This window comes from Miniopterus schreibersii, assembly GCF_964146895.1.
Source record: "Miniopterus schreibersii genome assembly, chromosome: 11".
In the NCBI taxonomy this organism is placed as follows: domain Eukaryota; kingdom Metazoa; phylum Chordata; class Mammalia; order Chiroptera; family Miniopteridae; genus Miniopterus; species Miniopterus schreibersii.
Genome location: NC_138111.1, coordinates 27,893,298 through 27,917,220, shown reverse-complemented (window position 1 = coordinate 27,917,220; position 23,923 = coordinate 27,893,298). Strand labels below are relative to the sequence as shown.

The 23,923-nt window shown below is 46.2% G+C and overlaps 1 protein-coding gene across 1 annotated transcript in view; it reads left to right on the top strand.

Annotated features, from left to right (window-relative positions):
- Positions 1–23,923, top strand: part of DNAI1 (dynein axonemal intermediate chain 1) — a 58,643-nt gene that overhangs the window by 18,078 nt on the left and 16,642 nt on the right. Inside the window, exons 2-12 of the mRNA XM_081152241.1 lie at positions 925–960; positions 2,321–2,419; positions 2,615–2,695; positions 6,762–6,888; positions 7,166–7,278; positions 7,537–7,653; positions 8,662–8,721; positions 10,518–10,652; positions 13,657–13,741; positions 17,348–17,465; positions 20,565–20,608. Of these exons, the coding sequence (XP_081008367.1) occupies positions 925–960; positions 2,321–2,419; positions 2,615–2,695; positions 6,762–6,888; positions 7,166–7,278; positions 7,537–7,653; positions 8,662–8,721; positions 10,518–10,652; positions 13,657–13,741; positions 17,348–17,465; positions 20,565–20,608 (1,015 nt within the window). The remainder of the gene's footprint in view (positions 1–924; positions 961–2,320; positions 2,420–2,614; positions 2,696–6,761; positions 6,889–7,165; positions 7,279–7,536; positions 7,654–8,661; positions 8,722–10,517; positions 10,653–13,656; positions 13,742–17,347; positions 17,466–20,564; positions 20,609–23,923) is intronic.

Genomic DNA, 23,923 nt, shown 5'->3' with positions numbered 1-23,923 from the left:
TAGCTCTTAGTTTTTGTCCCACTGCTTAGGTTAGTGCCTGACACATAAATAGATGCTCAATAAATGTTTATCAAATTGAATTGAACATGCTGCTCTTGGGAACAAAAACTGAGCATGTTAGAAACTGGAAGGTCATCATATCCAATCCCATGAATTTTACTGATGAGGAAACTAAGGCTCAGAGAGGAAAAAACATTTTCCCCAGGATCATGATTATTAATGGGTTTGATGGCATTTGCTCATTTATTCAGCAAGTATCTTTGAACATTTACTATATTATGAACCAGCAGTGTACAAAGCAAAGTACCTGATCAATCATAAAGAACTTATATTCATTCCAAACAAGTGTTTAGGAATATAGTCTGCCATTAAAATCTCCTTTATGCCTAGTACAGAGCTGAGCACTTAAATAGGCTTTTAAAAAAAAGGTTTGTTGAGCCCGGCCGGCGTGGCTCAGTGGTTGAGCATCAACCTAGGATCCAGGAGATCACAGTTTGATTCCCAGTCAGGGCACATGCTCGGGTTGCAGGCTCGATCCCCAGTAGGGGGTGTGCAGGAGGCAGCCGATCAATGACTCATTATTGATGTTTCTATCTCTCTCCCTCTCCTTTCCTCTCTCTGAAACATATATATATATAAAAGGTTTGTTGAACTAATTACAAATAAGACATGCCCAGTGCTAAGTTACCTGGTTGCTCTCCATGGGTCAGTCCCACTGATGGTGGAATGGGGTTGCCTCAGATACAGGACTTCCTTGGCTGGCTAAGAAGCACACATTGCCACTGAGAGGACAATTTTTGAGACTTGGGAAAGCTCAATGTCCCTTCTCTGCAAGGTCCCTGGGCAGAAGCCTCCCTGTAATACTGTCTCTGATATCCCCATGGAGACTCGCTTATGACTTACCTTCTGTTCCCATTCTTTCAGAGCATCGGCACTGTGGGCAGAGGAGCCAGGAAGAGAGTAAGTGCTGAAACCACCACAATCTCTCAACAAGAAGCTAACAACACTTCTTCTCTTGAAAATATTAGCTAAATTTTTTTTAGAAAATTCAAATGAGCAAAAAGAACGTTAAAATCACCCTAAACCTACCACCCCCGGAAACCTCTTAGTTAATATGTGGTATCATATATCCTCCCAGATATTTCCATGCATATATAAAAATTACATGTATTTATTTGTAAATAGAATTTCAAACTGCATATGTTATTTTATAATCTGCCTTTTACATGATATATTTAGAGTGCCTTTCATTGCCAATAAATACACTTTTATAGCATCATTTAAAATTACTGCATAGTATTTTAGCATATATTCCTTAAGGCCATACCATAATCAATTCAACCCCACCCCATTGTTGGACATTTAGATGTTTCCTCTTTTTCACTATTACAATCAATCCAACAAACATTCATGCATTTAAGTCTTTGGGCATATCTTTGGTTATTTCTTTAATATAAATTTCTATATATAGAAATCTGAGTCAAAGAGTATAAACACTTATTAAGCTTTTGATAAACAGTTCCAAATTGCTCTTTAGAAAGGCAGTGCTAATTTATAGGTGCTCATTTTCCCCAGCCTCACTAACACTAGATATTAGTTTCATTTAGCTGGTTTTCTTTTCTTTCTTTTTTTAGCGGCGGCAGGGGTGGGGTGGGGGTGTCCTGTTGTTCTTTTTTAGTTTTCACCAGTTTTATAGTGAAAAACTGCATTATTTTATTTTGTACACCTTTAATTGCTTGTGACACTGAATATTTTTTACCAGGTCGTGGGCCATGTTGGCAACATGTTTAACTGTCCATCAGGGAAAGGAAAAACTTCTAGTCCTTGATTTTTTTTGCTTTAAGGATCTGATGAGGCTTAAAGTTACCAAGTATAGAGAGTATTGCTGTAAAAGTAACCTTAAGGTGGCAAATTGGAAGGTAAAATATGAATTAAAATGGAAATAGCTTAAAGAGCAGCTGGGTGTCCTATCATATTGCATAAAGCCCTGTCTTTGGCAGCTGACCCTGGCCATCAGCTTCCGGGCTGTGTGGGAGACGGCAGGGGTGAGCCAGTTCTTCCAGTCCATTACTGGGGCCAAGCTTACCACCACAACGTTCCAGCTAAGCCCTGATCCCCAGGGCTGAGGTGGCCATGAAATTTCAGGCAATGAGAACTCTGACCTGAGCAGTTCCTTTGGACTCTGTTGTCCATTTTGTATTCTATGTTGTCAGGGCAGAGCTTGGCTTCTGGGGTTTCTGAATGAAGGAACTTCCTGCAGCATGCTTGCTTGTCCAAGCAGATCAGGCATTTCTGATCCTCACATAAGGTTTTTGTCCAGGACGAAGATTCAGGGACTGAAGTGGGAGAAGGGACAGATGAATGGGCCCAGACCAAAACCACTGTCAGACCCCCCGACCAGCTGGATTTGACTGATGCGGTGAGTTAGCAGCATCCTACTCTTGTTCCTTCCACCTCCTCCAGCTTCAGAGCATGTTCTTCCATAGTACTGATTAGGAGCCTGAGCAGAACCTGGGTGTGAGATGTCTGCTGACACCCTGGTTGGGTCCTCCCAAGCCTCAGAGGGGAGTGGGGGCCCTCTATGTATGACCCTCTTGGTATTTCTTTTTCTTAGGAGCTAAAGGAGGAGTTTACCCGCATTCTGACAGCCAACAACCCACATGCACCCCAGAACATTGTCAGGTACAGCTTTAAAGTAAGTCATCCCCTGTGGGACAGGCACCCCTAGGTGCTCCTTTGTTGGAAGTGACTTGCTGCATTGTAAACGCCTCTCAACTATCAGAGATTGCCTTTAAACTGAGGTCTTTGGCTGGAACTCTAGATTTTACGTGGAGTTTTCCAGAGATTTTTGAGATTTCTTTATGAACCTTCCTTGTAGTCTTGCTAATTGCATTGTCTTAAGTGCCCTGCAGAAGCACTCTTTTAAAAAGGATCCTGAAGTCAATTATTTGGTTAGAAAAATACTTCTCCAATGTGTAGAACACATTTTCCACTAACATCAACTGTTGGGTCTTTGGAAGCTGTGTTGTCCTCCAGCCAGACACCTGGGTAAAGTACAAACTCCCCTCTGGACAAGGAGCTGGCCTTTCCCCTCACATTCCTCCTGGGAGAAAGCCCCAGTAGGCCCTGTTCTCAGTGTCTCCTGACATCATATCATATCCAGGCAGGCAGCTGACACCATCAGAGCCTTCCCTTGGTATATGTAGTATGGGCATGCTCTCATTTAGTAGACACCTACGTGGCATACCTTTAAGAAGGACAACACTATGTTCAGCCACAACAAAGTCAGCTCCTGACTGAAGAAAACTTGCAAGTACAATTTGAGCTAAGGTGGAAATGTGTGTGTTTTTATTTTATTATCTTAAGATCCATTTGTTCCATGCTTACTGTGTGCTAGTGACAGGTGCTATATTAGACCTTTTACATGTGATATCTCAAATCATCCCATAGGAACTTTTTTTGTTTTTCTGTTAATCCTCATTGGAGGATATTTTTTCCATTGATTTTTTTTTTTTTTTAGACAGAATGGAAGGGAGGGAGAGAGGAAGGGAGAGGGAAAGAGAGAGAGAGGGAGAGAGAGAGGGAAACATAGATGTGAGAGACACAGTGATTGGTTGCCTCCTGCATGTGCTCTGACTGGGGCCTGTGATCGAACCTGAAACCCAGGTGTGTTACCTTGCCCGGGAATCAAACCCATGACCCTTTGGTGCATGGCCCAACACTCTAACCATTGAGCAACACCGTCCAGGGCAGAAACTATTTTTTATCTTTGTTTTACGGAAACTGAGGTTAAAATAAATAAAACAGATTACAAAAGTCACATGACCAAAATTCAAAGCAAGATTTGAGTCTGGCCGGCATAGCTCTGCGGATGAGCATTGACCCATGACAAGTTAGATTCCTGGTCAGGGGACATGCCTAAGTTGCATGCTCAATCCCCAGTAGGGGCATGCAGGAGGCAGCCGATCAATGACTCATCATTGATGTTTCTATCTCTCTCCCTCTCCTTTCCTCTCTCTGAAATAAATAAAGATATATTTTTTAAAAAGACAAGATATTTGAACTAGTTTGTCTGACTCCAAAGCAACATTACACTGCTTCTTTAAATATATATAATTATTTTGAATATACAATAGAAACCCATGGTACGAATTTTAAAAGATTCAAAAGAACAATGAAAATTAAACCTTCCCCAGTGAAAATTGTCCCCTTCCCTGGAGACCACCACTATTAATAGTTTCTTTCTTTAAAAAAATACACACGCAGTTTTACTGAGATAGAATTCACATACCATACAATCACCCATTTAAAGTGTACAATTCAATAGATTTTAGGATATTCATAGATTGTGCAACTATCATCACAATCAATTTTAGAACATTTTCATTTACCCCAGAAGAAACCCGGCACCTCTTCGCTGTCACTCCCCAGTTCTTATCCCTTCTAGCCTTAGGCAACCACTAATACATTTTTCATCTCTACACATTTGCCTATTTTGAACATTGTAGATAAAAGCAATCATAAAATATGTGGTCTTTTGTGGCTGGCTTCTTTCACTTAGCATGTTTTCAAGGTTGATCTATGTTGTAATATGTATCCATAGTTCATTTCTTTTTTATTGTCAAATATTTCATTGTATAAATATGCCATATTTTATCAATTCATAAGTTAATGGAAATTTGGATTGTTTCTGCCCTTTGGTTATCATGAACAATGCTGCCATGAACAACTGTGTATACGTTTTTGTGAACAGTTTTTTGAACACACTGCTTATTTCAGATTGAGTAGTCAATGCCTCCACAAAGAGGTTAGGACAAATACAGATGCATTTCCTGAGAGGTTCTACTTCTGAGCTGTACTAATGGCCTCCCTTGGGCAGCCCATAAAGGGGCTGAGGGGTAGAGGGAAGCTGCCTTGCCCTCCCTGATCTTATGCTGGGGTGTGATACATTCTATGGGCTCCTGCCCTTCTGACATCCGAAAGAGGACCTCTCTAGGATTCAGTGTGCTGGCCATGGGAGGCATACCACAGGCAGAAGATTGGCACTGCCTTGTGAGTGTCAATGCACTCCTCTTGCTCTCTGGAAAGCCTACTTATTAGAAAAAATTCCTTTGAGTCAACTGCCAGTTAGGTAGCCCTAGGCTCCCAGGTAGGCCCACCTTACCCAACTTTCTAAGCCTCCCAGGCCCTCCTGGCATCCTCCCACAGAGCTGGTCTCCATCTCAATGGTCCTTCACTGAGATTCAAGAGCTTTAGGTCTCCAAAGCTACTACTTTCCCTTGAAGTGCTTGAGTGGAGAGGCAGATGGTTCAGATTTAGGCATGCCTCTCCTCTTTTCACGGAAGCAATGGAGTCTGAATTCCATCCCTAAACTGAAGAGGAATTCCATCTCTACTCACTGCTGGGGACAGAGTGGAGGTGAAATCTTAAATGACAACTATATGGTTCCCATGGGAATCTCTATCATCATAATAATAGTTACTATTTTTATTGAGCACTTATTATGGGTCAGACACTGTGTTAATAGTTTTCATTATTGTCAATTCTTTCAATTATCCTGAAAAATAGATGTTATTACCCTCACTTTACAGATGAATAATTTAAGGCTTAGAGTGGTGAAGCCCACGGTCATGCAGATAATAGAGGCAGAATTGAGATTTGAATCCAATCCTGCTCACTTCCATAGACCATGCTCTTAACCACAGCACTGTACCATTTCCCCATCCGAGTTACTGAGAGAAGAAGGTTTCTGTGGTAACTTTTAAGGCAGAGCTTCTCAACCTCTGTTCAGTTCTCTAGCGGCAGGTGGGTCTGGTACAGCTGGAACCCATGGGCTGGTGTCCTCTGTAGTGAGTTTACCCCAGTATGCCAAACAAATATAATAATTTTCAATATGACTTGGAAGGAGTTGGGAAGAACTGTATTAAAAGAAGGAAGGGACCCCTGGTCTCAAAGTCAACTTTAGGACTAGGTTGCTGATCAATGAGGAGATAATCTAGAACAGTGATTTTCCACCTGTGTACCACAAGAATTTTTAAAACATGCAACACCTGACTATTTAGTCAGGGGCACTGACCTCTTTTCCTTTAGACTGTAAAATAAAAAAATGACAACGCCAACACAGCAGTAGCCATCCAGTGTGAATGAATCAAAATTATACCTTTTGTTTTTTGTCAGATTGGCTGCAGAATTTTAGTAATTAGTTTACATGTGCTATGAGATAAAATGGTTGAAAATCGCTGATTTAGAGGAATAAGAATATAGGCTCTATGAAAGCTGGGGTTATGTCTGTTTTTGCTTAGATTTATATCCCTGGAACCTAGAAAATACTGGTACATTGTATCTATTCAAAAATTATTTGTTGGAAAAGAAATGAACCAGGTTGTCTGGGCTTTAAGCTTTGCCCTGCTTCTAATTTGTTGTGTGACCTGAACAAGTGCCAAACCCAACCTTTTCTAGATTTCTGTGGTCCTCTTGTATGGAACCTGAGGTGTGTGATGAAACAGGTGAGCAAGGATCTCTTGGCATAGATGTAGGAGACAGTATCTTTAATGAGAACCTAAGAAACCCCACTTTATTCCACTTTCCTCCTCCTCTTTAAACTGGAATGCAGTGAAATCTTCAGGCTAACTGAGGGTTTGGGGAGTTATATTTCTGTTAACAGATAGACTGTCGTAGGCCTTAGAGAACGAAGGCAGACTACATTCCGATTCCAGCCCTTTTGAGGACTCCTGGTCTGACTCAGCCCCTTCTCTTCATAGGAGGGCACATATAAGCTTATTGGCTTTGTGAACCAAATGGCAGTTCACTACAGCCAGGTCGGGAACCTGATCCCCAAAGACTCAGATGAAGGACGGCGGCAGCACTACCATGCTGAGCTAGTGGCAGGTAGGCCCCTGGGCCAGCCTGAGGCTGCAGCCTGGTCCCCTTTCTCTGGTTACTCTAGGGAGTAGATTGCTGAGCCAGAATTTTGCAGAGTATCTACTTATGTAAAAACGCAACAGCTGGCCTTCCTGGATTGGCCTTGGATCTAACCCATGAGGCTCAGGCCCAGGAGAACCCTTGGGCAGGTGGGGTCTGAAAGGCAGGACCCCAGAAAGTCTGCCCTGCCAGGGGATGGGGAAGTGGGCCTGGATTTTGAGCTCATCAGCAACGTCCTCCCAAGGGTCTCAGGAGTCTGTCAGGCTGGTGCTTTCAGATACAGAAGCTGAAGAAGAAGAAGAACCCAAGGAAGCAGAAACTGAAGCTGGGAGTCAAACAGATTTGCCCGCAGCTGAGGTACGGTGCAGTACTGCTCTCCGACCTACCTGCCCCTTCCCAGCCCAGCTGTAGATGGAGGCTTCAGGGTTGAGCCATTGCTGGTGGGGGCTGAAAATGAGAAGTTAGAGGCTGCAAGTACCAACGCCTCTGGCATCATCGCGCTCTCCCACTGCCTTCCTATCAAGGACATGACTTCTCCCCACTCCCAATTCCCCACCACCTTTTTCTCATGGCTGACTCCTGGTCCTGTGGGTCTCCCCCCCCCCCCCCCCACAGGTAGCTGAAAAAGTGACTGAAGACTTGATGACTCCTAAGCAGCCCAAGGAGAGAAAGCTCACCAACCAGTTCAACTTCAGTGAGAGAGCCTCGCAGACCTTCAACAACCCTCTCCGGGTAGAGCAACTCCCACCCCAGCCCCTTTACCTCACAGCCCTGCGCGGTGCATGGGAGGGGAGAAGCAGGCCTGACCCCAGCCCCACCAGCCCTCAGCCTGGCAGGGTGACAATGTACACGCCATGGTTACTTTCTCCAACTGGAGCTGTGAGCATGTGTTTAGGTCCCTGTAAGCCATGCAAGCAGGAGTTCAGAGGGAGTAACAAGGAGACTGAAGCCCTCCACTGAGACAGTGAAACTTGAATTGGCCTTGAAGAGGTCAGGATCTGGGGAAGAGACAGGAGGCCAGAATGTGCAGGGGAGGTGGGGCTAGTTGCCAGTTTAACCAAAGTTGACAGTCTCTGTGACAGACTAGCTGGAACAGGCTAGAAAAAGTCCCTGGCTCATAAGTATGGAGTACCAGACTGAAAGAACCTCTCAGGATTTCAGGTGAGAGACTCACATGTGCAAGGCAGTGTTCTACAGAAATGAACCTGTGAGTGGAGGGCAGAGGTCTACAGGGTAGGTTTTGGGCAGCTCTGTAGTCCATATGCTGACATTTGGTAATCTGGGAGGGGGTACATTTTCCTGGTGAAAACGAGTCCCCAGTATGAGGGAGAAGACTTCTCAGAGTGAGGGATGTTAATTAGCCCAGTGGCCTGTCAGAGGCTGACCTCTGTGTCCTGTGCCTGAAGGCTGGCCACAGACCTGATTTCTTGCAGATCTGTCCATCCCCCACTTGGAGTTTTTCTTGGTTGAAACTGGAACAATCAGGCTTCACTGCTCCTGCTTTCTAGCTTAGGCTTCTTCTGAAGGATGCTTGGGTGGAAAATGTCGGCGTTCACTGTATCATTTGGTCGTTTTTACTTCCCTGGCTCTGGCCCTGGCCTTCTTTACTTCCCATGTTCTGTGCCGCCCCCCCCCCCCCATCAGCTCCAGCAGAAATGTTTCACCCATGGATATACTGTTGGGTTAAGTGAGAAGGAGCTAAGGGCTTTCTGTAGGCTTCCTGTTGTCATTGTTCTCTAGGACCGAGAATGCCAGATGGAGCCTCCTCCCAGGACAAACTTTTCAGCCACGGCCAATCAGGTGAGACCCTAAGCCAGTCTAAAAACCATCACCTCCCCACCCCTCCTCTGACCCCATGCAACCTTGTCCGGCTTGGCACCAAGGGAGACTAGTGTGGTCAAAGATTCCTCCGACAGTTTGCCCGCCTCATCCATCTACCTCCCTTCAGAACACCAGACACATGAGACACTAGGTTCCCACCTAGCAATCTCTGGATCAGACATTAGGTCCCCACCCAGTGAGCTCTGCATCAGTCACGTGCCCCTCAGGGCAAGGCTGACCAAGGGGGAAAGAGGCATGGCATCTGGAAGTTCCTCCAAGACCAGGGAAAAACATTTGTTCCCATGGACTCTCCATAACCCATGGCACCCCATGGCTGACTCTGAAGCATTAACACTCTAACCTGCCCTTCCAGCAACTTTCAGTGTTCCCGCTGACTCTCCTTCCCCCTCAAATCCTCTAGATAGGCATGCTGATTTGGGCAGGATATAGTGCCAAGAGACCTGAGTTCATGCCCCAACTCTGCTGCTCATACTGTAAGATCCTGGCCAAACCGTGTCACCCTTAATGCCTGTTTCTTTCTCTGTCAAATGAAGACAACAAGCAGCCTGACAGGGTTGTTGGAGGGCTCTGAATGAGATATCATTGAAGTGCATTGCAGTGTGGAGTACTGGCCCATAGGTGAATTATTCAATGTAAGGTGTGCCCCCCATCTGGCCTCCAGGTGGCAGTGACTGCCCAGCTCTGGAGAGCACACAGTGTGATCTAGGCTATTTGCCCAGCCTCAGGTCCTTGTTGCTTCCTCTACTACTGTCCTTGGGCTTCTCTTGCTGTCAGATACAGTTAGCAGGTGTTTTCTAACTTTTTGTTTATCTTTTTTTGTTGTTAATCCTCACCCAAGAATATTTTTTCTGCCCGGCTGGCTTGGCTCAGTGGTTGAGTATCAACCTGTGATCCAAGAGACCTTGGTTCAATTCCTGGTCAGGGCACATGCTGGTATTACAGGCCCGATTCCCAGTAGGGGGAGTGCAGGAGGCAGCCGATCAATGACTCTCTCATCTTTAATGTTTCTATCTCCCTCCATCCCTCTTCCTCTTTCTGAAATCAATAAAGATATATATTTTTTTCATTGATATATTTTCTTTTCTTTTCTTTTGGAGAGAGTGCAAGGGAGGGAGGGAGAGAGGGAAACATTGATGTGAGAGACACATTGGTTGGTTGCCTCCCATATGAATCCCAACCAGGGCTAGGAATCAAACCTACAACCCAGGTACATTCCCTTGACTGGGAAATGAACCCGTCACCTTTCAGTGCATGGGCCGACAACCTAACCACTGAGCAACACTGGCCAGGGCCGTTTTGTGTACCTTTTATGCTGAGAAGGTATGGTCAGTGCTGTAGACAGCCAGCCTGAGCCAATAAGTTTATCCCATCTCCATGTTTTTAATTTCCTACTTCAAAGTCATATAAATCACCAAGACATATGTGAGCTAGCCTGATGTCTGCCCATTTCTTTTGCCTGGTGGGGATTGCAGGCTGGAATAATACTGATCTCCAGCTGACAACCAATCCCCTGGACTGCAGGGTGGAAAGCCCAGCCCAGAGGTGCCCTGAAATCTTTTGTTCCTGTTCTAGAGCTGATGGCTATCAGGGAAGACAGATATTGAACACGTAATTACAGTGGCCAAGTAGAGGATGTTATGGGGGCATGTGACGGGGTTGGCATGATCAACTCCTCAAGACCTAAAGATTGAAAAGGACCTGGCTGGCTGAAGTTTTTGCCCTGCATTGATCCTTCTCATTTTGTCCTTGCCTAGTGGGAGATCTATGATGCCTATATAGCGGAACTTGAGAAGCAGGAGAAGACCAAAGAGAAAGAGAAGACAAAGACACCAGTAGCCAAAAATTTGGGGAAGATGGCTACGAGGAAGATGACATATCTGGAGTCCCAGGTTTGGGGAGGGTTACCATGGCTCTGTCACATAGAATGACTGAGTTGGACCTTGGCCCCTGGGTAGATATAAGCCTGGCTATCTGGGAGGACTTCACAGATACAGAAAAGGGTGGGGGCTAATGTTGAAGTATGAATAGTTCTTTCCTTGTGGGAAGATGTGAGGAGAGCTACAACTGCTTTTGGTATTCCACACCTCCCCCAAATTTTATATAGGTCTGGAGGCTAGCAGAGATTCAATATTGTTGGGCTAGAGAACAACAGAAGATAGGAATGCTATTAAGCCTATTGTGTACCCTGGAAGAGCTGGGGAGTCTTCCCAAGGTGGGGTGGGATGTGACAATAAGTCACCTTCTTCATGGGCAAGGGCTCATGGGGTTTGGGAGGGTGATTTGCTCTTTGACCTTTAGTCCTTGGGTTTACTTGCACTCAATTTTTTAGGTAAGTCTTCAGGACCAGAAGCCAAGTCAGAGCTGCTCATGGGTAGCAGAAAATTAAGGCCAATGGGTGTGGCCAGTCTGGAATGGCTTCACCATGAGGAGCCATGTAGTAGTTGTTATAGAGGTCATGGCTAGGGGGGTCACTGTAGATGTAGCCAGCATAGGTTTGGCCATCATGATGGAAGTTACATTACAGTAAGAGGTCACTGAAAGGAGGTTCACCACAGGGAGATGTTGAAGGGCCACATTTGTCCCTTCAACAGAGAGAAAGCTGAGTCAGGAGCCAGAGTCCCAGTATGGAAATCAGAATGAGCTTGAGCTGCAATTAGGGTGGAAAGAACGAAGTCCACAGGAAACTAGGAGCTTGGTTCAGCACCTTGGAGAGCTCCCAGAAAGCACTGAGAAAAAGTGGCTCTGCTCCTCCCCAGAATAGAAGCCAGAGGGGTTAATGGAAGTTCTGCTTCTTTGTCTGAGGTATGCCCACTTCCACTCAATTCCCTGCCCCTGGTAAAATCACATTTTAGGAGAAGTCTGAGGATTCCCTGCCTTGGCTCAATAGATACTGCCCCAATTCAGTTTCATTTAATCATAGACCAAGTACTTGGTGATCATGACCATGCTGGGTACTGGACCCCTGAGGTAAAAGATGAAGTCCCTGCACTGCAGGTTCCTCTGTCCAGACCCTTGACTTCCCCTGCACCACTCCCTTAGAGGTTAGGGGTTTCAGAGGGGTTGTTGGCCTGGGGCAGGGTTCACTTGAACATCCATCAGGGGTTTGGCTATGGCCTCTGTGCTGGGACCATGGTTACAGAAACCTTACTGGAAAGTGGTCAGATTGTAGAGAAACTAGCTCTCTGTGTGGGGCTGAGAGTATGGGCCCTGGATTCCACAGACTTGAGTTTACATCCTGACTTTGCCACTTATTAGCTGGGTTTTTCTAAAACCTGTTTCCAAATCTATAAAGACATTCTAATGATAACTACTTGGCCAGACTGTTGTGAGAACCCAAATGTATGTACAGCCCCTAACATAGTATCCGCTTGGTACCGATTGATAGGAGGTGCCATGCCACAGTTGATGGAGCTGGGAGGGTTCACTCAAAGAAGGGCTGACTCGGGGGATAAGGCACTGTCCCCTACATCAGAGGAGCTATTACCATGCACACAATTCTGTGTGGCCAGAGCATGGAGTTAGTACCAGGGGTAAAAGACCCAGGGAATTAGATTTCAGTCAACAGGCTGTCTGACCACAGAAGATGCTGCCTGACATGGGGAGAGTTGTTTGCCAGGAAGTTGCTGAGGGGAAAGGATTCCTGCTTTGGAGCAGGGAGTAGGGGCAGTAGCTGGGACTAGGGGAGTTCTTAGGACTGTGATTGTAAAACTCCAATGAATGTCCTTGGTCAGTTTTCTGAGATAAACTTGGGAGTCAGTTTGAGACCTGACAAAAGGCACTCACAGGGCAGTTCCCCATATGTGACTTGATAAGCCCCCACCACACTGGTCTGTGTGTTTCCTCTAACACCACAACCATCATCACCAACTGGGCACTGAGTTAATAATACCACGTGCATTATTACCTTTAATCCTACAATGACCCTATGATGCAGCTGGCATTATCCATCCCCACTGTATTACAAGACTCAGAGAAATCAAGGAACTTGCCCAAAGTTGCCACCTGGCATCTAATGCAGGTCTGGGTGGCTCCAGAACCCATTTTCTTTATAACCACTTCCTGACACTGCCACTCCTGGGAAACCTCATCCTCGAGAGCCATGGGCCTGGCCCTCTGGAGCCCCTATGGGGGGCTGTCCACTCAGCCAGTTCTCCCCTGCCACCTGCCCTAAACTCTTGGGCTTTTCTTGCCTGACCTAAATTCTTTGCTTCTCTAATAACCTGCTAAGTGGTTAACCTTGTGGGTTTATGGAATTTCACAGAATGATGATCTTGTTCTTTGGTTCAAAATGAGCCATTTTTCTCTGACATGCAACTTCCTACTGTCTCTTTGGTCTGGGCAGTGGGTGGGGCCCTGGATTGGGAGTCAGTTCTGCCTGATATTCCCTGTGTACAAGCATGTCTCTCTCCCCTCTCTTGGCCTCTGTGTCTTCCTCAACTCTTGACTAAATCTCTCACATCTTTAATGGGAGTCTTTATTGTTACCTGAGCTGGTGAAATCTCTGTCCTCACCAAAGAAGCCTCTTACCTGGCCTTGTCTGCTCTCCACTCCAGCCCCCTTCTTGGGCTCTCTTCAATGCCCTGTTTTGTTCTCAGAGATGTGCCTTCTCCAGAATAAGCTCAGAATGAAAGAGCACAAAGCAGACTCTGCCCAGGAGCCAGATATGGCAGTGTAGACTCCTTGTGCTACTTGTGAGCTAGGCATTCTCAGAAGGGTGTGATGGGGTGAGCTGGGCCTTGAAGCATGAAGAGATACCTTTACAGAGCTTTCTGGGGTGGGTGGTGTCAGAAAGGCATTGCTGACCCAATTGCAAGTCTGGACCAACGCTCAGGGCATGACCTTTCATATGCTGACTTATGAGAGAGCCTGTTGCCATTCACTGTATCTCCACAGAGTGATGATATCACCAAAGTGACCCAAGCTGCTAAAATAGTGGAGCGGATGGTCAACCAGAACACATATGATGACGTTGCTCAGGGTAAGATTTGAAGTTCTAGCAACTACTGTTATAGCCTGCATTAAAAATATCTCATATGAGGGCAGTATTTGAGTGTCCCATGGTAGGGCCCATAGGTGCAAGGGGAGTACAAATAATCCCTTTTTCCTCTGGATATGACTAGGGAGACAAGACTTACACAGGTCAACCATGAACAACAGCAAAAGAAAAAAATAGGTGTAGTTATGAGATCTGACAGTGGCACAGCAAAAACAACTGCACATTAGTGAGCCAATGCCATCTACCAAGAATTCTGGAAGGCAGGCAGAGCCAAGATTATCAACCCTATTGCATACACGAGGAAGCTCAGACCAAGGCCACCTGGCCAATGAGTGGCAGAGAGGACCGGCAACTAGGTCTTGATCTTCCTAATTCTGTGTTCTGTTCTCTACTCTACTCTGCTTGGGGGCAATATAAATGATAAGATTTATGCTGGGGATCCTCAAGAATGGAGGAAGGGAAATGAGAGATGAATGACAGCAGTCAAGAAAGGCTTCTGGGAGGGTTGAGCTAGATGCCAAAGGATAAGCAGAGTTTGAGTAGGAGATTAGCAGAAGCGTGGATGTTCTGGGCAGGGGACAGCATGAGCAGTGACTCGGTAGTGGAAAATGAATTGCGTCTTGGCTGGTTTGGCTCAGTGGTTAGAGCATCAGACCATGGACTGAAAGGTCCCAGGTTCAATTCCAGCCAAGGCCACATACCTCGGTTGCAGGCGCAATCCCCAGCCCTGGTCGGGGTGCGTGTTGGAGGCAACCAGTCGATGTGTCTCTCTCTCATCGATGTTTCTCTCTCTGTCTCTGTCTCTCCCCCTTCCACTCTCCCTGTAAAGCAATGGAAAAAATATCAGCAGGTGAGGATTAAAAAAAAAAAAGGAATTGCAGTGGACTCTGGAGACAAAGGGAAGCAGGCTCACTGACCCAAACTGAGGCTTTGTTGGAAAGTGATGAGAGTTCAGGTTGGAGAGGTGGTTGGAGCCAGTTAATGGAGGGCCTTGAATGTCACACAGGGAATCTGAGCTTTCTCCACAAACAGTTCAATGATACTATCCAGGCAGGGACACAGCCCAATGAGAGTGGGGCTGGAGGAGAATGTGATTGGGCAGGGTACGGAGACAGAGGTAAAGGTGAGGTTCAGGTGGGGTGGAGTGGGCCTCGCCACATCTTGCCCAAACTGCATCAAGGGGATGGAGAAAAGGGAGCAACTATAATAATGAAAAACAAGCACCAGCATTCCCTGGGAATGGCCTATGTACCAGGCATTATGCTGTGCTATTTACATGATTTTATTTAATCCTGACCAGAGATAATAATACCATTATTATCTCCATGTTATAAGTGAGAAATTCAGGCTGTATTATTGGCACTTGTTCAAAACCACAACTAGTGTGAGGTGTGAGTGGTGCAATCAGGACTCAAACACGGCCCCTTGGATCCATCGCCTAAGCACTTCAGCACAAGGCTACAGAGCCACTGAGCTGGAAGAGACATTTCAAATAAACATTCAATAGGTCTATGCTGGTGATTAATTAGTGATGAGGTGAAGAAAGAGATTGATTCAGAAATGCTTAAATCCTGGGGGCATGGGAAATTCTTGTGTCTTTGACAGAGCCAGGAAAACAGAATCCTTCCCAGGGCATACACAGCACATTCCCAAGTGGCTTGTGTTTCCCTAAGAGGTTGTGCACTTATTTGGAACAGCTGTGTCCCAGAGTTGGCAGCTCCTCACTACTGGTCGGTCTCCTTTGCTGACAGCCTTGGGCTCTTCTTGATGACTTGATGCTCATTGCTCACCCATGGGACACAGAAACCAGGGCTGCCAAGACCAGAAGCCTAAACAAGCCCCTTGTTATCATTCAGGCTGGAAAACGACCTTGAGTGCTTTTCAAAGCTGTCAAAGTGCACAGTAGCTCTGAATGAATTTGTCACTCACACAGCTTGGCTTCCTGAAACCCAGTCTCTACAACTAGCCCCCTAAAGGGCGGCAAACATGATTAATATCCATGGAGAAATTGGCCTTGGTTAAACCTTTTTCATTTATAAGAACACAGTAACATAAAAATGCATTGAACTTCGATTTTTTTAATTGCATACTCTTTTCCCTCTGGGAAAGTGTAATCATGAAGGAGAAGTGAAAACAGGGAAGTGTTACCAATTAGTCTCTCTGAAATGAGGCATTTTCAAAGATAGCCTGAACTCAGAGATCTCTGATGTGATCAAGGCTCATGCCTCTGACCATTCTAATCCTTTTTTGTTCTAAGACATTTTTGAGGTTTAAACGTAGTCCCATAATCTCAAGATGTGACATTGTAAGAGAGGTTGGGGCCATGCCTGGGCATGTCCTTGACCATGTTGGATGAAAGGATTCATTTTCTCAAAGGTCACCCTTGGTTGGAAAGAAGCCTGAGAATCATTCACTTCTGTTGATTTATTTCATTGCAGTCTTTGAACAGTCATTGGTTGTATGCTCTGTGGCTGGCCCTGTGCGAGACACTGTGGATCCAGAGATGACTATCATATGCTTACTGCTCTCTAGAAGCTGTCTGGTAGGGGAAACAGGCAAAGGATAAATAGAGGCAAGACAGTGTGACAGGCATTTCAGTAGAGGAGAGGCACAGGGCTGGTATGGAGGAAGAAATAAACTCTGCTTAACAAGAATGTGAAGGCCTCATAGCAGAGGAGCAATTTGATCTGGATCTGGAGTGAGTAGGAATTTTCCAGGAAGACAGAGGAGTAGGACATTTTAGACACTATTTGATATATAGAGGATACGTGAACAGCGGGCTGGAAATGACATGGAAGTAGTTGCCTGGAGTTTTGGTTTGACTAGGGAGCCCCTGTGCAAAGGGAGTCATAGAGGAGTTCTCAGTGAGGTGTGGGAGGTGTATGGTGAGGTGATTTATTTGTTCTCACCCTGGTAGCTCTGTGGAACATGGGCTGGAGGAGGAATTACTGGAGGTAGGGAGACCAGTTAGAAAAATGGTGTGATGATCCAGGTGATGGCTATTGGGGCCTGAACCTGGACAGTGGCTAAGGGTTTGGAGAGAAGTGAATGGATTAAAAACAGAATCAGAAGGAAAATATGAGAGTTGAAAGAGATCAGTCAAAGGTTACCTAGGTTTCTGGGTTAGACAAGTAGAAGGATGGATGGGGCTTCTACCTAAGTTAGAGGAAACAGGAGGCAGGACAATTTAGGAAACAGGAGGCAGGGAAGGAGATAATTCAGTTCAGAGACTCCTTAAGGGATCCAGGCAGTTTCACTATAGTGGAGCTTGGCATTGGCTATTAAAATGGGCAAACTTGGGATTTTATCCATGCAGCTTTATTGTAATTTGCCTCTAACAACAATGATGACAGTAACAATAACACATATAGAGAGCTTACTATGTGCCAGGTATTTTTCTAAGTATTTTACATATAATAACTCTGTTAATCCTCACAAGATTCTTTTGAGTTAGGTATTATTACTACTCCCAGTCTGAAACAACAGAGAGGTCAATTGTTTTGTTCAAGGAGGTACAGACAGAAGGTGGTTGACCTGGATTTGCTATCAAGTGGCAATCCCAGGGCTGACAGCTTATGTGTGTTTAAGATTTTAAGTACTATGAGGATGCTTCTGATGAATACCGAGACCAGGAGGGTACGCTGCTGCCTCTCTGGAAGTTCCAAACCGACAAAGCCAAGCGCCTGGCGGTCACCGCCCTCTGCTGGTGAGTATAGGCACTGCAGCAAACCTAGAACCCCTGAGTGCCAAGCTCCTGTTGCCAAGTCCTAAGCACCGGCACGCTTCTACCGCATTTAGCCACCTTGAGGGTGACACGTAGCATTATGAGAGAAAAGGACTAGGATTTTTAAAAAAATTTCTCTTCATTGTTGAAAGTATTACAAATTTCCCCTTTTTCCCCCAGTTGATCCCGTCCACCCTGTACCCCTCTCCCCAGGGCTTCACCACACTATTGTCTGTGTCCATTGGTTATGCATATATGCATATAAATTCTTATGTTACTCTCTCTGCTCCCTCCCACCCACCCACCTCCACCCTCTCTCTGAGATTTATCAGTCTGTTCCATGCTTCTATGTCTCTGGATCTACTTTGTTCATCAGCTTATTTTGTTCATTAGATTCCACATATGAGTAAGATCATATGACACTTGTCTTCCTCTGACTGGCTTATTTTGCTTAGCATAATACTCTCCAGGGTATTCTCAAAGGGTAAGGGATCCTTCGTTTTTCCAGCTGCATAGTATTCCATTGTGTAAGTGCCCAAGAAGATGCTTGATATGATTTCAATCTTCTTGAAGTTGTAGAAACTTGTTTTGTGTCCTAACATGTGATCTGTCTTTGAGAATGTCCCATGTGCACTTGAGGAGAATGCCTATTCTGCAGCTTTGGAGTGGAATGTTCTGTAAATGTCAATTAAATCCATCTGATCTAGTGTGTCATTTAGAGTCACTGTTTCCTTGTTGATTTTTTGTCTGGAAGATCTATCCAGTAAAGTCAATGGGGTGTTAAAGTCCCCTACTATGACTGTATTGCTATCAATCTCTCCTTTAAAGTCCTCCGGAAGTTTGTTGTTGTTTTTTCCAGGCTGTGTGAGTCTTTTGTTCTGAGGTGGGTCTCTTACAAACAGCATATATTTGGGTCTTATTTTCTTATCCATTTAGCTACCCTATGTCTTTTGATTGGAACATTTAATCCATTTATATTTAAGGCTGTTATTGATAGGTACTTATCTATTGCCATTTTATTTCTTTATGCCTATGTTTCTCATTCTCTCTATTTCAACTTCTTATTAGCAGTCCCTTTAACATTTCTTGCAATGCTGGTTTGGTGGTGATAAATTCCTTTAGCCTTTTTTTGTCTGAGAAGCTCTTTATTTCACCATTTATTTTGAATGATAGCCTTGCTGGATAGAGTATTCTTGGTTTCAGATCCTTGTTTTGCATTACCTTGAATACTTCATACCATTCCCTTCTGGCCTATAGAGTGTCTGGTAAGAAAACAGCTGACAGCCTTATGGGAGCTCCTTTGTAGGTAACAGCTTGCTTTTCTCTTGCTGCCTTTAAGATTCTCTCTTTGTCTTGGATTTTTGGCATTTTAATTATGATGTGTCTGGGCATGGGCCTCTTTGGGTTCTTCTGGCTTGGGACTGTCTGTGCCTCCTAAACTTGTGTTACTTTTTCCTTCACCAGGTTAGAGAAGTTTTCTGCCATTATTTCTTCAAACAGGTTCTCTAGCCTTTGCTTACTTTTGACCTCTTCTGGCATTCCTATGATGTGAATATTGTTACATTTCATGTTGTCCCACAGCTCCCTTAGACTGTCCTCCTGTCTTTTAATTGTTTTTTCTTTTTGGATCTCTGATTGATTTTTTTCTACCCTGTCTTCTAATTTGCTGATTCGATCCTCAGCTTCCCCTAATCAGCTGTTCATTCCTTCCAATGTTTGGTGTTTTTTTTTAATTTCTACTATGTCAGTCTTAATTTTCTACATAGTTTCTACATCCTTTTTCATGCTGTTGAGCATCTTTATGATCAGTATTCTAAACTCTATATCTGATAGATTGCTTATCTCCATTTCATTTAGCTCTTCTGGAGAATTCTTTTGTTCCTTCATTTGGGGCTTATTTTTTCATCTCCCCATTTTGGCTGCCTGTTTGGATCTGTTTCTATGTATTAGGTAGATCTGCTAGGACTCTCAGTCTTCTGGATGGTCTCTGATGCAGGCCAATGTCAGACGCTTTTTGTTACTGGCCTTGAGTACCCTGTTTGGAGTTTTCCACACTCCACAGCTTCTGGTTCCCTCTGCTGGGGCTGGGTGTGTTTGGACAGGACCAAGGTCTGCTTTTCAAAGCCCTGGGTCTATAAGCAAATCAGGCAGACCCAAAGCGCCCAGAGGCTATTATTCAGCCTCTTAATGAGCCTCAGGCTGTAGAAACTCCACAGGGTGGGGCGGCTGATTGTTATCAGTCTTTTAAGGAGTCTTGGCTGTAGAAATTCCAGCCAAGGTTGGGGCAATTGCTTCCCCCCAGGCAAAAGCTCCTTGGTTATAAATGTATGCCTGAGAAAGAAGTCCTCTGCTGTATGGGGGGAATGACTCAGCATTGGGGTCTAGATGAGTGCCCTCTGAGATCTATTTCCCCAGCCAGTCCCCCTGGATTCTCCTCACTCTGCTCTAGTCTGCGCTGCCTTTGCTCTGCCAGAGCCCAAATTGACAGCTTTGTACTCTGGCCCTTTAAAAGGGTGCCTGCATTTCCAGCTGTCTCTCCCTGGCAGACAAAAACCCTGCTGCTTTTCACAGACATGTTATGTGGGTACCTTTCTCAGTTCTGGTGCTCTAGGCTGGGGAGCCCAGCTTGGGGTTTGGACCCTAGAGTTCTCAGTGGGAACCCCCAGCTGCTGAGATATCCTTCTGGACCTTTAGCTGCTGCTTGTGGGAGCTCAGCCAGCCCTCTTGTGCCTCTGCACTTCCTACCAGTCTCTATGTGGTCTCCATTTTTCATCCTTGGTTATGAGGGTGCTCCCCAGCTAGTCTTCAGTTGCAGTTGATTATTCAGGGTGGTTTTTCTATATTTTAGTTGTAATTTTAGTTTCTTGGGAGAGTGTCAATGTAGCTTCAACTTAATCCACCACCATCTTGAATCTTCCCTTGGGACAGGGATTCTTATGGGATTGTAGAATAAGACCAGGTTTCTAAGCTCAACAGTAGATGTCTGCAGTATAGGTAGATACCAGTGTTCATGGGAAGTCTCGTGTCCATGGGAGAGCCATGTCCATTTCCTAGGTAAATGGGTTCATATTTCTTTTGCAGGAATCCAAGGTACAATGATCTGTTTGCAGTGGGACATGGCTCCTGTAAGTAATCTGGCTATTTATTTATTTGCTCATTTAACCAGCAGACACTAAGTGCCTATTCAGTGCAGAGTTCTTTGCCAAGTGTGAAAGATACAGAGATGACTAGAATACAGTCACTGCCCTTGGGGCTCAGTCAATTGTCGAAAGACTGACAAAATCACACCAGCAATTTGTACTGCTTGGTGGAGAAATATGCCAGAATGAGCCTTAAAGGAGTTGTTATGGTGAAGAAAAAAGGAGAAATCACTTTTGGCAGAGGGACCAGCATATGCAAAGGCTTGGAGGCACAAGAGATATGGCAGGAAATGAAGGTGTCTAGGGGGCTAGGGTCAGCCATTCCAAGAAGCTTGGCCCTTGTCCTGAGGACAGTCTTCTGGCCTTTTCCCAAGAGGAAAACACTGAAGGAATTTGAGAAGGGCAGGGACACAACCAGTGTAGGTGTAATTGCAGGTATGAGACTGAATTTGGGAGACCAGTTAAGAGACTGGTGCAAGATCTGAACCATGACTATAGAGTAAGGATGGAGAAGTGGTTTGAGAAGCATGAGAAGGTAGACTGGACCAGACCTGGGGGAGGATAGGATGGATAGGAAAGATAGGATAGGGGGCTAAGGGAGGGAGTGTTCCTGATCAGACCCTGGAACAGGCAAGGGTGGGGGCAAGTGCTTGATGTCATCACTTGGCCCCCATCCCTTGTTATCCAAGGTGGTCCTGCCCCTCCCGTTCCCTCGCCTCCCCCCACATCAGGAAACAGTACTATAGTAACTGTGTCGCAATTTGCTTTCCCTTCATTTTCCTGGGTCTCTGCAGGAGCCCCTACCTCCTTACAGGCCTGGACGTTCCCCCTTCCTAACAGGAGAGGGCCCCACACTTCGTGTTAGCTGCAGCTTCCCAGCCTAACAGCTTGTTCTTTAGATGGGAGGATCAGCTTCTGTGAACAAGAAAACCTTTCCATTCTCCAAGCTGCTGTTGGCTGGCAGGCTTACAAGTTCCCAGTCTCTGCCCCTCAGACTGCCTGTCTGCCCATTCTTTGACCAGGGTGGGGAATTGGGGGGGCAGGGCAAGGAGGAGTTGGTGTTTGTCATTCCTCTCAGGGAGGAGATCTTGGAGCTGCTCCCAGTCTCGTGGTCTGGGCTGCCTTTGAGGATGCCCTAAATGCCCGCTTTTGTCCCCACTCCTGAGGGTGGGCTGCTGCCAAGCTGGAAGCACCCTCCCCCTCTGGCAGGGAACTAGCACATTCTTCCCTCTCTACTGCAGCTACTGGGCCTCGAACAGGGCTGGAGGGCTGGGCAGGCCCTCCCTGGAGTGGGTGTGGACATGAATGGGTACAAGGCTGTTTTCAGCCTGGGCTCTCTGCCCAAGCCTGAGGTGGGGGCGGGGGGGTTCCCTAGCAGGTGGGAGGAGAAACTGCTTGGGCTCTATCCCCATCCTCCTTCCACCCAGGGCCAGAAGTAGGGTTGGCTGATCAGAGTCACATACAGTCTGTCCATGGAGGCAGCTCTACCAGGAGCAGTGGGGAAAAGTAACCCACCCCCTCAAGGAATAGATGACCTCAATTCCAATAGACCCAGCAGCCTCCTTCGGACAGACACTTGCCCAGGAAGGGTCTCTTTGTCCTTTGCTGGTCTTTTCAGCCATATCCACATGCCTGGGAGGTGCCACTGAGCTGCAAACTTTCTGGCTGGAGGATCACTTTCCAGTAGTGTAACCTGGGGTCAGAAGCCTCTCTGAGCCTTGGTTTTTTCATTGGTGACAGGAAGAGGCTAACACCTGCCAGCCCTCTGTGAGGGCTACTGTGAGGCACACTTGTAAAAATAAGGGGACAAACATGCCCTGTAAGCTGTGGGACCACCCACACATAAAGGACAATCATTGCTGATTTGTCTATTGGTCTTTCCCTTAGCTTTCCTGTAGGACCCTCAGAGTACCTGAGAAGAGATAGAAGCCTGTGGGGACAGAGGGGAATCAGATGAGGTCCCTACCTACTTTTTGAGAGAGCAGGGTCTGATGGCAGTGGTGGTGTTTGCTGTTGATGTTACTGGCACAAGAGTTGTTGACCAGCTTTCAGACAGACATCTGTTCTCCAGAGCCCAGCATATCTTAGTAAGACTCTGCAGAGGCCTGAGCAGACCCAAGCAGGGCTGGGACTCAGGAGGGCCCCTGGATTTACTCCTGAGGTCACCTCTGGGAGTCCCATGCTCTTGAGTGCCCAGGGCTTCCCTGGAAGAAAGAAGGCAAAACTGAGGAAGGCCATAGGCACCCCAGTTACTGGACAGGGTCATTGTAAGGAACAGCTGGCTCACCAGCATCCATCACACTGTCTTTGGATGCTCCCAGATGCCAGCCTTCAGTCATCAGACTTGCCTCATGTGAACAAACACTGGAGTGAGCATTTGGGTTTTGTCACTGGGTTTGACCCTGGTGAGCTCAGCCCAGGCCTCCTTTTGCCTGGAATTCCCAGACATTTATTCCCTGACCCAGCCAAATATGACTTTGGCAGGGGTAGCTATGTATCCTAGGAAGGATAGGGGCCAATCACCCATTTTGGGGACAGGGCAGGTTGCCTGGAGCCAGACCAGGAGCAAGCTAGTGGGGAAAGGGAGTCCAGGTAATTGCCTGCAGCAGCACAGAAGCATCCACACCTGCCTCCCTTCTGGGGCTGCTGGGTGCCAGGCGATGGGCATGCCAGGCTGCGTACGGGGCAGAGACTGGGCGCCCTGTAGGGCCAGACTCCATGTTCCCAGCAGAGTGGAGAAAAAGGCTATCAGCAGGTGAAAGCAGATGGAGGAACATTGGAGGGCAAAGGGAGCTTGTCCAGGAAAGGGGGCAAAGCTGGGTTGCATTTATGTCAGCCTGCTGCTCTGATGCGGTCCTTTCCAGCTCATTAGCCAGTTCATGGCACGGGAATGGGGACTCCTTATGGTTTTTCAGGCAGGGATGATGGAACAGATCTTAGAAACTCTGTGTGGTCCTGACTTCCCAGCTGTCCCTTAGCCCAGCCTCCCTCTGGAGGACGCACCATCAAAAGGAGCCAAAGTCAGGCCCTGAGTCCTGGGCACTAAACCCATTCCCTCAGTCACACCGCATCCTGGCCTGTTCCCGCACCTGCCCAGGCCAAATATACACTTGCAGGGATTTAAATCTTCCCTGATCATTTATTTGTCAGCTTCACTAATTAAGCAATGTTAATTTCACTTACTGAAAATGGAAATTCATCCACCTCATTTCTCCCTGTTCATCCTCCACACACAAAATCCATCACTCCCCGGCCGCAGGCTGCGTGAAATTTACGGGACTAATTATGTTGTCAGGTCTC